The sequence below is a fragment of the Hylobates moloch genome, unplaced genomic scaffold (assembly GCF_009828535.3).
Source record: "Hylobates moloch isolate HMO894 unplaced genomic scaffold, HMol_V3 SCAFFOLD_8, whole genome shotgun sequence".
Lineage (NCBI taxonomy): Eukaryota > Metazoa > Chordata > Mammalia > Primates > Hylobatidae > Hylobates > Hylobates moloch.
Genome location: NW_026652283.1, coordinates 66,875,650 through 66,888,945, shown reverse-complemented (window position 1 = coordinate 66,888,945; position 13,296 = coordinate 66,875,650). Strand labels below are relative to the sequence as shown.

At 49.7% G+C, this 13,296-nt stretch overlaps 2 protein-coding genes across 11 annotated transcripts in view; one reads left to right on the top strand and one right to left on the bottom strand.

Annotated features, from left to right (window-relative positions):
- Positions 1–441: 441 nt before the first annotated feature.
- STYXL2 (serine/threonine/tyrosine interacting like 2) overlaps positions 442–13,296 on the top strand; it is an 81,977-nt gene continuing 69,122 nt past the window's right edge. For 4 of the 10 annotated variants that reach the window (XM_058443392.1, XM_058443400.1, XM_058443391.1 and 1 more), the window contains exons 1-6: positions 442–694; positions 6,369–6,489; positions 8,687–8,805; positions 10,284–10,402; positions 10,710–10,806; positions 11,031–11,160. The gene's annotated coding sequence lies outside the window, so the exon portion shown is untranslated. Of the gene's footprint in view, positions 695–6,368; positions 6,490–8,686; positions 8,806–10,279; positions 10,403–10,709; positions 10,807–11,030; positions 11,161–13,296 lie in introns of all 10 variants that reach the window. The other 6 variants (XM_058443397.1, XM_058443398.1, XM_058443393.1 and 3 more) reach the window with 5 other exon arrangements.
- Positions 764–13,296, bottom strand: part of GPA33 (glycoprotein A33) — a 38,300-nt gene continuing 25,767 nt past the window's right edge. The window contains exons 4-7 of the mRNA XM_032161100.2: positions 11,626–11,781; positions 3,678–3,797; positions 2,924–3,059; positions 764–2,414 (exon numbers count right to left, since the gene is read on the bottom strand). Coding sequence (XP_032016991.1) covers positions 2,264–2,414; positions 2,924–3,059; positions 3,678–3,797; positions 11,626–11,781 — 563 coding nt within the window. The 3' untranslated portion in view covers positions 764–2,263. The remainder of the gene's footprint in view (positions 2,415–2,923; positions 3,060–3,677; positions 3,798–11,625; positions 11,782–13,296) is intronic.

The window sequence follows — 13,296 nt, the reverse complement described above, 5'->3', positions numbered from 1 at the left end:
TTCCATGGCTCCCTCAAGAACATGCTTGTGGAATCTTGCACTGTGAGGACTGGAAGGCACCTCAGAGTATCTAGAGAGCTAGGAGATATCCTTGGGCAAGATACTGTGATACCAAATGTTATTCATTTAACAAACCTTTGTCAAGGGTCAACACATGCCAGGCCATAAGGAAGCTACAGTTCCTATCCTTACAAATCGTACAGGGTGAGGCAGAGACAGACCTGTACACAGGTGTAATAAGCACACAGCACTGCGTGACAAGTGCTCAGACAGGAGGGAGCACAGGAAAGGACACCGAGGAACAGACCTTGAATGTCTCGCAGGAGAGTCAATGTCAAAGCCAAGAGCCCACAGCGGAGCCAAGTTGCCTTGGAAGAGGAAGCATCACAGTTCTCTGTGACAGAACAAGAGGACTGCCCCATCCCTTTCTCAGGAGGGGCATCATAGGGAGTAGAACTGGCTAGAGCATCTCCACCATCTTCCTTCAAGCATGTAGACTGACACCCAGGCCTCCTGGGGTCCTGACACTGCAGACTCCTGGAATATACCTCCACTAGCAGGCAGGAATCGGTCCTATTCCCAGCAACCACTAGAGGCACTGCCTGACCCTACTGCGGCCACAGGCAGAGGGACCCCAGGATTCTCAACTCCGTTACCTTGTCTCACCTCCCCTAGGAAGCAGAAGAGTGATATGGTGAGTAGAGATGATCCATGAGACCCAAGCTTTATCTTACTGCAAACAAAATCCACATTAAAAAAGAAATAAGAATTTCCACCCACCATTTTATTATTACTGAAGGCATTTGGAATGAAGCAAAGGATTTAACCATATATATAAAAATATACATTTTTTTTTAAATCGCAAGTAGACAATAGATTTATGGAATTATTTTTCTGATCATCCAGAAAAGACAGCAATAGTAAACTGCAGTTGGGTGAGACCAGCCACTGGGCCATGAGACCTAAGCAGCCCTAACGCTGCCTGAGCTCTCAAGAGTAGAAGAAATGCTCGACAAACAGAGGGAGGCTGTGGGAGGGCAGCAGGACAGCCCCACCAGAAAACCAGAGCCCGAATGGGCTGGGCAGGGCCAAGGCTGAGGTATCGGGATGCAGGAACTACCAGGAACCCCGTGTGGGTTGAGGAGACACGCCAATTATTCTGGCCTGGAGAGGAATTACCAGGATACAAGAACTCAGACCATCTGCAAGCAAGCTCCTTTGTGTGTGTTCACTTTAAATCAATTCATGTTTAACTCACTGAATGAATATGTGAGTTTGGGTGGGAATCATCCTTGTGTCTACAATCATCTCAGGGAGACCAGAGAAGGGAAGGCACAACCAATCAAAGCAGTTTCCCTTAAGCTTAAGTGCCCACTAGGATGGGCGCCGGCTACTAGGGCTTCAGGGAAAGCAAAAGCCATGAGGCCCAGGCCCTGCCCCAAGGAGCTGGCGCTCTAATACAGTGAGAGGCACTCGCTCAGAAGACTGTGCCTTGTGGCCCATGATTGGATGTGGGACAGAGTAACAGGATTGTTTCCACGTATGTGGACAATTAGGATAGGGTTAGAGGAATCCTTGTGATTTGAGATGGGCCTGGAGGGACAGATAGGATATTGACAGGCAGAGGTGGAAAGTGTGTGGGCAAAAGCTCCCCAGGGCCTGTGCAGCAGGAGTGGGAGGCGGCCTTTCCAGGAGGGTTTGGAACATACTGGCAGCTACGGGAAGTGAGGCTGGAAAGGCAGTGGGAGCTGGAGGCCAGGCCAATGCAGGGCCCCAAGCATACTCACTTATTGTTTCATTCATTCCACAAAACCGTGTGGAGTGCAAACCCTCTGCCTGGTGCCCCTCCAGGTGCTGGGCACACAGGTGAGCAGGGCAGCCCCCACCCCCCAAGGCTGGCATCGCCTCCCTGGAGAGTTCTGAGTGGGAGCGCCCCACGCTCAGCGCTGTGCTTCCAGGAGCTCCTGCCAACTACGAGGGAAGTGGAGGCTGCAGCCTGGTCTTGAGTGAGGGCCAGGCCCTGCACCAGGTGTCACAGCCGGGAGGGGTTACTTCACAGGACAGGGAGGTCAGCAGGATCAGCACAGGGACCCCCTTACCAGGCCAGCCATGCTCCCCACAGCTGACACTGGGGAAGAAATGTCCCCATCAATGTCTGGGATGGAGGGACAGGAGAACAGGGCTTAGAAAGGAGAAGGGAGGCCAGGAAGCGGGAGAATGAACCCCTAACCCTTCCTCTGCCGCCCTCTGCTGCTGGCTCCAGTCACTGGTCGAGGTGGTCTGGGGATTCACGCCCAGTAGTGCTCCTCTGCTCTTCTTGCCTGTAGTCATCCTCCTCCTCCTCCTCCTCCTCCTCCCTCTCTCTGGAAAGTTCTCTTAGCTGCTCTGGTGGCTCCTCATAGGCTGCCCGGTTCCTGCAGGGCAGCGGGGGACAGAGGGGAAGGATTTGCTCTCGGGCGGACCCTCAAGGGAGCTGGGCCTCATGCGCATTACAGGAAGAGCAGCCTCCAGACCTCCTCCCCACCCACCAGCTGCAGAGGACACTGGGCTGAAAGGCTGGGCTGAGAGTAAAGGTGCCACAGACTTGTTCCACGCATGAGCTGAGGGGGTTACAGGAACAGACTGGCTTTACCAGCCCAGGAGGAACTGGCCCCGTGACAGGGGCTCCAGGCCACGCTTGGCTCTAGTCATGCCACAGGAAGCCCTGCCCTGAGCTCCCAGACTGGAAAACCACAGGACTGGGAGGCAGGTCCTGGGGCTGCAATGCACATTTTATGGCTTGAACAGGTCATTGTTTTGTCAGCACAAAATGGGGGTGATATACCCCAAGGGGTGCTGCAAGTCAAAGAGGCTATGAGGAATTGGGATGCATATTTCCAGTCTCCCCAGACCCTTCCAACAGGCTACCAGTCCAGACACTCACGGCCTTGCATCCTCCTTGTCTTCGGTGTGGTCGTCCTTCCCTCGGCAGCAGCAGCAGTAGATGATGATGCCAATGATAATGAGGGCTGCAACCACGCCCACCGCGATGCCCACATACAGGGCCACGTTCATGGAGGCTGCAAGAGGACAGAGCAGCTGCATTTGCCGAGCTTCTAAGCTAGCTCCGGGCCTCCTCCCAGCCAGGGGAGCAGCAGCTACCGGCTTCTGGTAACACTCCATGAAAGTCATGGTCTTGGAGGAATGTGACCAGCCATGGCCCAGGAATATTCTTCAGGATGGAGGTTCGGAGAGAGACACATGGACCACTTCACATCTTAACACTCCCCGGGCTACCCTGGCTCTGCAAAAGCCCTTAGGTGTCAGCCCGGCCAGCTCGATAAGCTAGATTTGGTGTCTCGCCCAAGAAGGACGTGGTCCAGACTCTGCGGCAGCTGCCCTGGGCACTTCCTCCATGCCCACCGAGTGGCTCCTAGGCAGGTGGGACTGACAAAGCGTCTGAGTCCTGGAAGTCAGTCCTAGGTTCCACTTCCAAACACCAGTGGAACTGGACTGGCCTCAGAGTAAGGGGAGCCTGGGACAGAGTCATCCTGCCTGGGTCACCACAGCTAACCTGCAGGTGTGTGGCCCTAGAGAGGCTCCCCTATTCCTCCTCACGGTGGTCTCAGCTGACTCCCTGGATCCCCACCAGTTATGCTGTGGCCTTTGTCAGCCCTCCCTCTCCAGCCTGCTCTTACGAGATCTGACGGCCACCGTGATGTTGCAGAACTGGGTCCCCTCCTCATTGCTGGAGGTACAGATGTAGTAACCCGTTGTGTCTGTGGAGATATTCTTCAGGGAGACAGGCTGGCCTGAGGCTGCAGGGGAGGAAGAGTCAGGGTGAAGAGAGGCACCAGAGTGGAGTGGAGACAGCCAGGAATGGGAGGGCTGGACTCCTTGGGAAGCACAACCTCTGCCACTGAGCTTCTCCAGGCTGGAGCCCCATCTCCACCTCCGGGGCTGCAGAACGCTTAAACCAGGCAGGGCCCACAATGTGAAGTGCTCGGAATTCAGTCAGGCACCCTGGGTTTGACACCTGGCTCTGCCACTTATTAATTTGTCTTTAGCAAGTAACTCAGCTTCATTCGACCTCCATTTCCTCATCTAAAATCAGAAATAATAGTACCTGCCTCACAGGGTACTTGCAAGCATAAAATGAGGTACTAATAATAAATATAAGCCCGCAACAGAATGCCTGATATGTAGTAAGTGCTCAGGAAACATAATACACATTATGTATTACATGAAAAGGCTTTCTAATCAGAAGATATTATTACTTTTATGATCTTCAGAAACCAAATCTCTTAGTTTAGACTCATATGAAAGAAGCCTTTGGAAATCAAAAACTCTGATCCCTGGATTTCTGCCATGAGAGAGGTGTGTGGGGTGTGTGTGTGTGTGTGTCTGTGTGTTATGTGGTGTGTGTGGTGTGTCAGTGATGTGCAGCGTGTGTGTGCTGTGCTCTGTGAGATTAGTGTGTGTGTGGTATGTGGTGTGTGGCCTATGTGTGGTATGTGTGTATAGTGTGTGTGATTGGAGTGTGATGTGTGGTGTGTGTATGTGGCATAAGGAGTGTGTGTGATATGAGATGTGTGATGAGTGTGTGATGTGTGTGGTGTGTGTAGTATGTGTGGTGTGTGTGGCGAGTGTGTGATGTGTGTGGTGTGTGTAGTGTGTATGGTGCATATGGTGAGTGTGTGGTGTGTGTGGTGTGTGTGTGTGGCATGAGTAGTGTGTGGTGCATATGGTGTGGTGTGTATGTGGTGTGTGGTGTAGTGTGTGTGGTGAGTGTGTGATGTGTGTGGTGTGTGGTGTGTGTGGTGTGTGGTGTATGTGTGGTGTGTGGTGTGTGTGTGGTGTGTGTTGCATGTGGTGTGTGTGGTGTGTAATGTGTGTAGTGTGTGGTGTGTGTTGCATGTGGTGTGTGTGGTGTGTAATGTGTGTGGTGTGTGGTGTGTGTAGTATGTATGGTGTGTGATGTGTGTGGTGTGTGATGTGTGCGTGGTGGCGTGTGTAGTGTGTGTGGTGTGCGGTGTGTGATGTGTGATGTGTGGTGTGCGGTGTGTGGTGTGTGTAATGTGTGTGGTGTGTGATGTGTGGTGTGTGTTGCATGTGTAGTGTGTGTGGTATGGGGGATGGTGAATGTGTATGCTGTTGGGGTGGGACGGAGGCAGACTTTCTAGACTCTTCCTCTGCATCTGCCGCCACTTGAGCAAGCCATTTAACTTCTTTGAGCTGCAGGCTTCCTCTGGAAAGTAGGAGTGAAAACACCTGATCCTCCTGAATCGAAGAGAACGGACCAGAATGTCTCATGGAAGACCTTTCCCCTCAATCTATCATCCTATGAATTTCTTCATCTTGAAAGCAAGAGCTTTGTGCTTGGGCATATGCATATGTCCTGCCATGCAAGATGCTTTGTTATAACTGCTATTTTGAGAGGAGCTGCAGACCTACCTCCTCTAATTTTGCTGCAGAGCCAGCCTTGCCTGATCCCTGCTGCCACCAGGTGGTTCCACGCCATCCCTAAGAGACGCTCTAAATTGTAAATACGATCCTGTCACTGCTCTGTTCAGACATTTCAGGGCTGCCCAGCAACCACTAGAGGTAATCCTCAGTAACAAGTCCAAGCTTCAGGTCACAGATCTGGCCCTGTCAATCATACCAGCTTTGTCTCTTGCCACTTGGTGCTAGGGGCAAAACCAGGGGAGCAGTCCTCTCTCCGCCCCACTGTCACTTTCTTGCAAGATTGCATCTTAAGATTTTCCTTCTCCGGATGTGCTGCTCAAATGTGATGTCCTCTCATCCTTCCAGCAATCCTCAATATTTCAATCTCTAATTCATGGAGTTGACTGGAGGCTTAAAGAAGTTAAGTGAACTGCTCAAGGTCACAAACTTAAGAAATTATAAAACAGGAACAAAAATCCTGTTTCAGGTCTAGAACTCCCTGGAGCCATTGATAATTTTCTTTTAAAAATTTGTGGCCGGGTGCAGTGGCTCACGCCTGTAATCTCAGCACTTTGGGAGGCCAAGGTGGGCAGATCACTTGAGGTCAGGAGTTCGAGACCAGCCTGACCAACACAGTGAAACCCCGTCTCTACTAAAAATATAAAAATTAGCCGGGCATGGTGGTGCGCGCCTCTAGTCCCAGGTACTTGGGAGGCTGAGGCAAAAGAATCGCTTGAACCTGGGTGGTGGAGGTTACAGTGAGCTGAGATCGCACCACTGCACTCCAGCCTGGGCAACAAAGCGAGATTCCATCCAAAAAAAAAAATATATACATATATATATATATATATATAAGTAAAATTTTGTATAATAAAAGCAATGTATGCTCCTTATAATAATTTATAAATGATATAAAACTATTATTTCAATTCAATTCAATACAGAAAATCTTTAGCTGCTGATCACAGCTACAAACGAGATGAAGAGGGTCCCTGTCCTCTTGGTGTTTCCAGTCTCCCAAAGAAGACAGACATGAAACAATGGTGGTTACAGTTCAAGATGGAGGTACTATCTGAGCTTATGGCAAGGGGTCTTAATCTCATCCAAAGGGCCAAGGAAAGCCTCTTTAAAGAAGAGAGAACACATAAAAATCATTCATAATTCCATCACCTATAAATAACACTTTGATTTGGTGCCATTTTCTTCCAGTCTTTTCACTTGTACTTTCTTCAAATTCTTCCCGTGAACCCCAGGACACTACTCTCTGGATGCTCATTCTTCATAAAATGTGCCCCCTTCTATCCTAGAATTCCAAGCCTCCGTATGTTTTCTGGAACATTGTTTACATGTGATATTAATATGCGGCATGGAGAAGGGGTCCCTAAAAAAGCAAGTTTAGGAATCACTGCGTTAGGGTTAAGTAATCTTTCTAAGTGCAGCCCTTTCAGAGCTCCTACAATGCTGTTGAGCACTGGGAACTTCTGACAGCGGGGTGTGGTATTCATGCTCTCATTTGCTAAATGAATTGGATTTGTTATTTTTAAGAGGCATCTTGAAGGAACACACTTTAGGAAATGCTCTATGGCCCTGGGCATGCTTAGGAGGTCTAGAGCTCGTAACAGATCCCCACCACTTAAGAGTGTGAAGCTCGGACTCTGGGTTTAGTGTAGGCAGCACATTGCAGACAGTCAGGACTTTTTTAGTTGTCAGAGTTCATCTTTGAGCGCTAGGCCTTGTTTAGGGTGGAAAACATGGGATTTCCTAGTCCAGTGAGTCAGCGCTATCCTCACCTAGCTCCCTGATGCAAACGGTGTGCACTGGAAGCTGCTGGGATGAACCAGTGCAGGTCTTGTGCCACAGGACCTTCTTTGATTCCGAGTTGGGTCTCCCAAGCCCCTTTTCCTTCGGAAAGGGACTAGTAATTTTTGATAGCCGGAGAAAACTAATGTTTCCGCTGCAGTGGCGACACCTTGTGGTCAGAAAGGGGAATGCACAGGACGGTCATACGCTTCCCACCTTCCTCTGCCCCAGCTGCGGAGAGATTCCCCTCAAGAGAACCTCCGGTCTCACCAAGACGCTAATGTCACGTTGACAAGATCTAACGTTTCCGCATACCCCCAACCCCTGCCCAATCCCGTAGCTTGTCGACAAGCCCCTGCTGCCACCTCTGTCTCACACAGGGCCCTCACGATCCTCCCTGGACTGGTCCCCACCCTTCACAACCTCCTCCCCTTAAGTGCTCCAGGCCCCAGAACTACCCCCTCCCCCACTTCCTTGATACCCAAATTCCTGTTTCTTCAGTGCATGAAACTCAGCTTCCTGGGACACAGCTTACAAAGTCTGTTCAGAGCTATTACACATGGGATCTCCTCTCATCCTCTTCACAGCTTTTGGGGAATCCCAGTTTTTTTCAAAGGGCAGTACTAAGGGTCAGAGAGGCTGTGAGTGACTCACAGCTCCAAAGTGGAGAAGTCAGGACTTCTTGTTTCCTGATTCTGGATTCCCTGTTCTTTTCATTGCTAGCTTGTTTCCACTGAGGGTTTAGTCAAAGGAACGAATCTCTAATGTTGGAAATTGTCTTCAGATGTAGGAGGGCAGAGGTACCCTCCTCTCCAAATCGTCCAGGTGGACTGAAATGTTTAAAAAGCCAGAAATAATTTGGGCTGACCCACAGAGGAAGAAGAATTAGCAGATTCTCTCTTTTTATTTATTTTTTGTTTGTTTTGTTTTTTTAAGACAAGATCTGGCTCTAGTACCCAGGCTGCAGTGGCGCCATCTCGGCTCACTGCAACCTCTGCCTTCCAGGCCCAAGGATCTTCCCACCTCAGCCTCCCAAGTAGCTGGGACTACAGGCATACACCACCATGCCAAGCTAATTTTTGTATTTTTGGTAGAGACAGGGTTTCACCATGTTGCCCAGGCTGGTCTCGAACTCCTGTACTCAAGCGATCCACCCGCCTCAGCTTCTCAAAGTGCTGGGATTACAGGCATGAGCCACTGCACCTGGCCAGAATTGGCAGCTTCTCCAAGGCTCTGCGAAGCAGAGTGGAAACAAAGGCTTTGAGAACTCCGTCCTCACCCCACAATGTCTCGAGGTGCAAGGGCGTGTTGTTATGGACATTAACCATATTCTTTTCTGTCACCCCCAGGTCCCCATTCCGACTCAGCAAATCTTAACTAGAGACAGGATAAAGCTTCCCCAAATTAAAGCTTTCACAAATTAAAGAAGCAATTCTCTTTTCACCTCCTTTCCTGTCCTCAGGATTCTCCCTTTTGGATAATGAAAGAACTAAGTTTTGGCTTCTAACAACCAGAGGAGTCTCCCCGTGGAGGCAGGAGAGACCTGCAGCTGGGCTGTCCCTTTGTGAGGCTCCTCAGAAGGTACCCGTGGCTTACAGGGCAAAGACTAACCTCCCCAGCGTGACGCACAGGCTCTTCATGATTTCTCATCACTGTGTTTCTTAACAAGAGTATCTCCCACCATTCCTACACCTACACATGCACCCTACCCCTTAGCCACACCAGACAGTCATGATTCCTTCCTGTTCTCCATGCCAAGCCTCCTCATCCTTGAGGACCCAACTCAAATAACAGCTAATAATACTTAGCATTCAATGAGTGCTTACTACCTACCAGGCACTGGTCTCAGTGCTTTACATCTACTTTTATTTAATCTTCACAACCCTGTGAAGTAAACACTAGCATTGTGCCCATTTCACAGACATAGAACCTAAGGCACAAAGAAACTAAGTCACTTGCCAAGGTCATACAGCTAACAAGTGTCCGAGCCAGGAGTCAAGCCCATGGCATGCTCTTAACCACTGTCGACTCAAATTCCCACTCCTTGGAGAAACCTTCTTTGATCTTCTTATGCATCTTCTGTGTGACATCACCACTGAGTATAAAGCTATTATAGCATTTGCCACCTGTAACCTTCAGCTTTGGGTCTCCCTATACACACTTTGCTGGAAAGAAGATCAGACACTACCGGTGTCCACAGCACACCTACCATGACCATGGCTGGAGTCACTAGACTATTCATAGGCCAGAAAGAGGAGGCCACAGAGCCCCAGGAGAGCTGCCAGGTGGTTTCAACAAAAATTCCAGACATACTCGATAAAAAGTTCCCAAACAGAAATACTTAAACACAACTGGAAGCTTGTTGAAAACCTACATTACATTGACCTATTTTAAGTTAGGTCAAGTGGATTCTACTAATTTTTTTTTTTTTTTTTTTTTTTTTTGAGACGGAGTCTCACTCTGTTGCCCAGGCTGCAGGCTGGAGTGCAGTGGCACAATCTCGGCTCACTGCAAGCTCCGCCTCCCAGGTTCACGCCATTCTCCTACCTCAGCCTCCTGAGTAGCTGGGACTACAGGCACCCGCCACCTTGCCCGGCTAATTTTTTGTATTTTTAGTAGAGACAGGGTTTCACCGTGTTAGCCAGGATGGTCTCGATCTCCTGACCTCGTGATTCACCCACCTCAGCATCCCAAAGTGTCTACTAACTTTTTTAAGAAGTCGATTTGCCCCCAAACGAGTGATAAAGCTATTCCTGGATTGAGCGCACCCCCAATGTGTGCATCCGTCTGGCTGGGCTTATCCAGGACACCAGATATTCTTCCCCCTGGTCCTACCCCCACCCCCGGGCACCTCATCTTCTCAGAAGAGCTGTGTGCCCCGCTGGCTTTGCTTTCCACCTCTGGCCTCCTTTTCCACCTACACTGAACTGAAAGACCTCCCAGAAGCTAAATCTGATGGATACCTTTCAGGCCTTGTCTTTCTTTTTTAAAAAATATTTATTTTATTTTATCATTTGATTTTATTTTTTATTTTATTTTATTATTTTATTTTGAGGCAGGGTCTCGCTCTGTCACCAAGGCTGGAGTGCAGTGATGTGATTATGGCTCACTGCAGCCTCGACCTCCAGAGCTCAAGCAATCCTCCCACCTCAGCCTTCTGAGTAGCTGGGACTAAAGGGTGAGTCCTGCCACGCCCAGCTAATTTTTTAAAAACTTTTTGTGGAGACAGGGCTCTCACAATGTTGCCCAGGCTGGTCTTGAATTCCTAGCCTCAAGTGATCCTCCTGCCTCAGCCTCCCAAAGTGCTGGGATTACAGGCATGAGCCACTGCGCCCAGCACACCTTGTCTTTCTTGATCCTCAGGAGAGGGATGGGCACCAGGGGCCCTGGGACTCCACCCGGGTATCTCCACACCCGTTGGCTCTGGGTGTGGAAAGGACAGTAGGATTTTTATATAGCTCTTTCTTTTTTTTTTTTTTTTCCAGTTAGTTTCCTGACGGAAAGGTCCAATACCAAGCTGCCCAGTACAAAACTGGTCTCCTGGCAACTACAGCTGAATCCACCATCGCCTCCCTTAAGAAGGTGGGACCCTTACAGCAATGTGGTGCTGTAGTTGTGTGGAGCCATGAAAGGGTGGTGTGTCTGGGGCAGTGGGGGTCCGTGACGGCTGAGAGGGACCGGCCTGGATAAAGAATGGGAAAGTTAAATTCCCCACCTTTGGGTGGAGCCCCCGAGTTAGACTTGGGGTCTCAAATGTATACTTCAGGACACAATCACATTAAAATCCTACCCATGCTTTTGCACAGAGTGCTTATCAGGGCAGGTTCATCCAAGAGAACTGAGGAATGGGGAACAAAGAAAACAAGTTAACATTTACCACGGCTTCTGCTACGCGCTTTACATGAATCATTTTTGTTTCTTGCCAGAACCTATGAGGTAGGTATTATTATAAGAAACCAGTGCTGGCCGGGTGCAGTGGCTCACGCCTGTAATCCCAGCACTTTGGGAGGCTAAGGCGGGTGGATCACCTGAGATAAGGAGTTCAAGACCAGCCTGGCCAACATGGTGAAACCCTGTCTCTACTAAAAATAGTGGTGGGCACCTGTAATCCTAGCTACTTGGGAGGCTGAGGCAGGAGAATCGCTTGAACCTGGGAGGAGGAGGTTGCAGTGAGCTGAGATCATGCCAACTGCACTCCAGCCTGGGCCACCTAGCGAGACTCTGTCTAAAAACAAGAAACCAGTGCTTAGAGAGGTGGGGATATGGGGATAGGGATGGGGTAGGGAAGCAAGCAGTCTTCAGGGGGATCTGATTGGTCAACCCGAGTTGCAGCCCCTAGCCAATCAGCTGCACGTGCTGCACCTTGACGTGGGGAGCCCGCCTTCCCTACTGCCCCCTTACCTGGCTGGGCCAGGGGCTGCTCCTGATTCAGGATGTTGTACCTCTTCCAGCTGTACTGAGGTGTTGGTGAGCCCTCCTTTGATTGGCAGGTCAGCTGGATGTTGTTCCCAATTATGGTCTCTCCCTCGATGCCGCATTCTGGTTTGGAGGGTGGCACTATATAGAGGAGAGACCAAAGAGAAGGCATGAGGCAGGTGGGGCTTGGTGACAGCCACCCATCCCCCCCCCCCCCCCCCACCCCCACCCCCCCCCGCCCAACACACACACACATACTGCCTTGTTTGTTCACAGGCAGAAAACTCCATAGTTGAGTAGTGAGATGGAATGCTGTAAAACCAATTCACCCCAATATGCCCTCAGTGATCTGTCACCATCACAAAGGAGTGGTACATATGCTGGGAAGCATCATGGGCCTGCAGTAGCTTTCCAAGGCATGGTTTCACGTGTGCTCTAGTTTACAGTCATGGGATTTTAAAGATAGCGGAACATGGCTGTTAGAAAGATGGGGACGTTCCGGCTGGGCGAGGTGGCTCACGCCTGTAATACCAGAACTTTGGAAGGCCGAGGTAGGTGGATCACCTGAGGTCAGGAGTTTGACACCAGCCTGGTCAACATGGTGAAACCCCATTTCTACTAAAAATACAAAAAATTAGCTGGCTGGCCGTGGTGGCGCACACCTATAATCCCAGTTACTCGGGAGGCTGAAGCAGGAGAATTGCTTGAATCTGGGAGGCGGAGGTTGCAGTGAGCCAAGATCGTGCCGTAGCACTCCAGCTTGGGCAACAAGAGCAAAACTGTCAAAAAAAAAAAAAAAAAAAAAAAAAAGAAAGAAAGAGAGAGAGAAAGAGAGAAAGAAAGAAAGAAAGAGGAAAGAAAAAGAGAAAGAAAGAAAGAGAAAGAAGGAAAGAAAGAAAGAAGGACGGAAAGAAGAAAGAAAAAGAAAGAAAGAAGGAAGGAAGAAAGAAAGAAGAAAGAAAGGAAGGAAGAAAGAAAGAAAGGAAGGAAAAAAAAAGAAAGAAGGGGACATTGAGACCCAGAGAGGACACCTGCTCGTGGATCCTGGCAGAGCTGGGACTAGAACCCAGCTCTTCTAACTCCAGATCCTGTGTACTCTCCACCAGCCCATCTGAGCTCCTTCTGCCACTGATTCATCTGTGCCATTTTGGGAAAATCCTCAATTCCCCTCGACCTCAGTGTTCCATTCTATAAAATTAGTGGACAACAAACCTGTTTTGTAAAGGGCCAGGTGGCAATAGTTTTGGCTTTGCAGACTACATATTGTCTTTGTTGCTTCTACTTTTTCTCTTTAAATAGTATGTTAGAAATGTAAAAACGGTCTGTGGGCTGGATTTGATCCTAGTTTGCCTACCCCTGGAATAAGTGATCTCTGAAGCCTTCCACTCTTAACTGCTTAGGAATGTTCTCTCTGGGTTCAGCACAATCCTCCTGTGCTTTGCCGATAACTGGCAGTTGCCATAAGGGCGGGATATTGGGCAGACCCACAGGCAGCAATAAAGTTCTGTGCAGGGTGAAGGATGAGGACTGAGGGGCCTCGAGCCGGCAGAGGGCGCAGAGATAAGGAGAGGGAAACCCATAGACTGGAGGTTACCCAGAACGGCAGCCACCCTCATCTCACAACCCCAACCCGAATCCCTGGATTTCTGGGAAGCT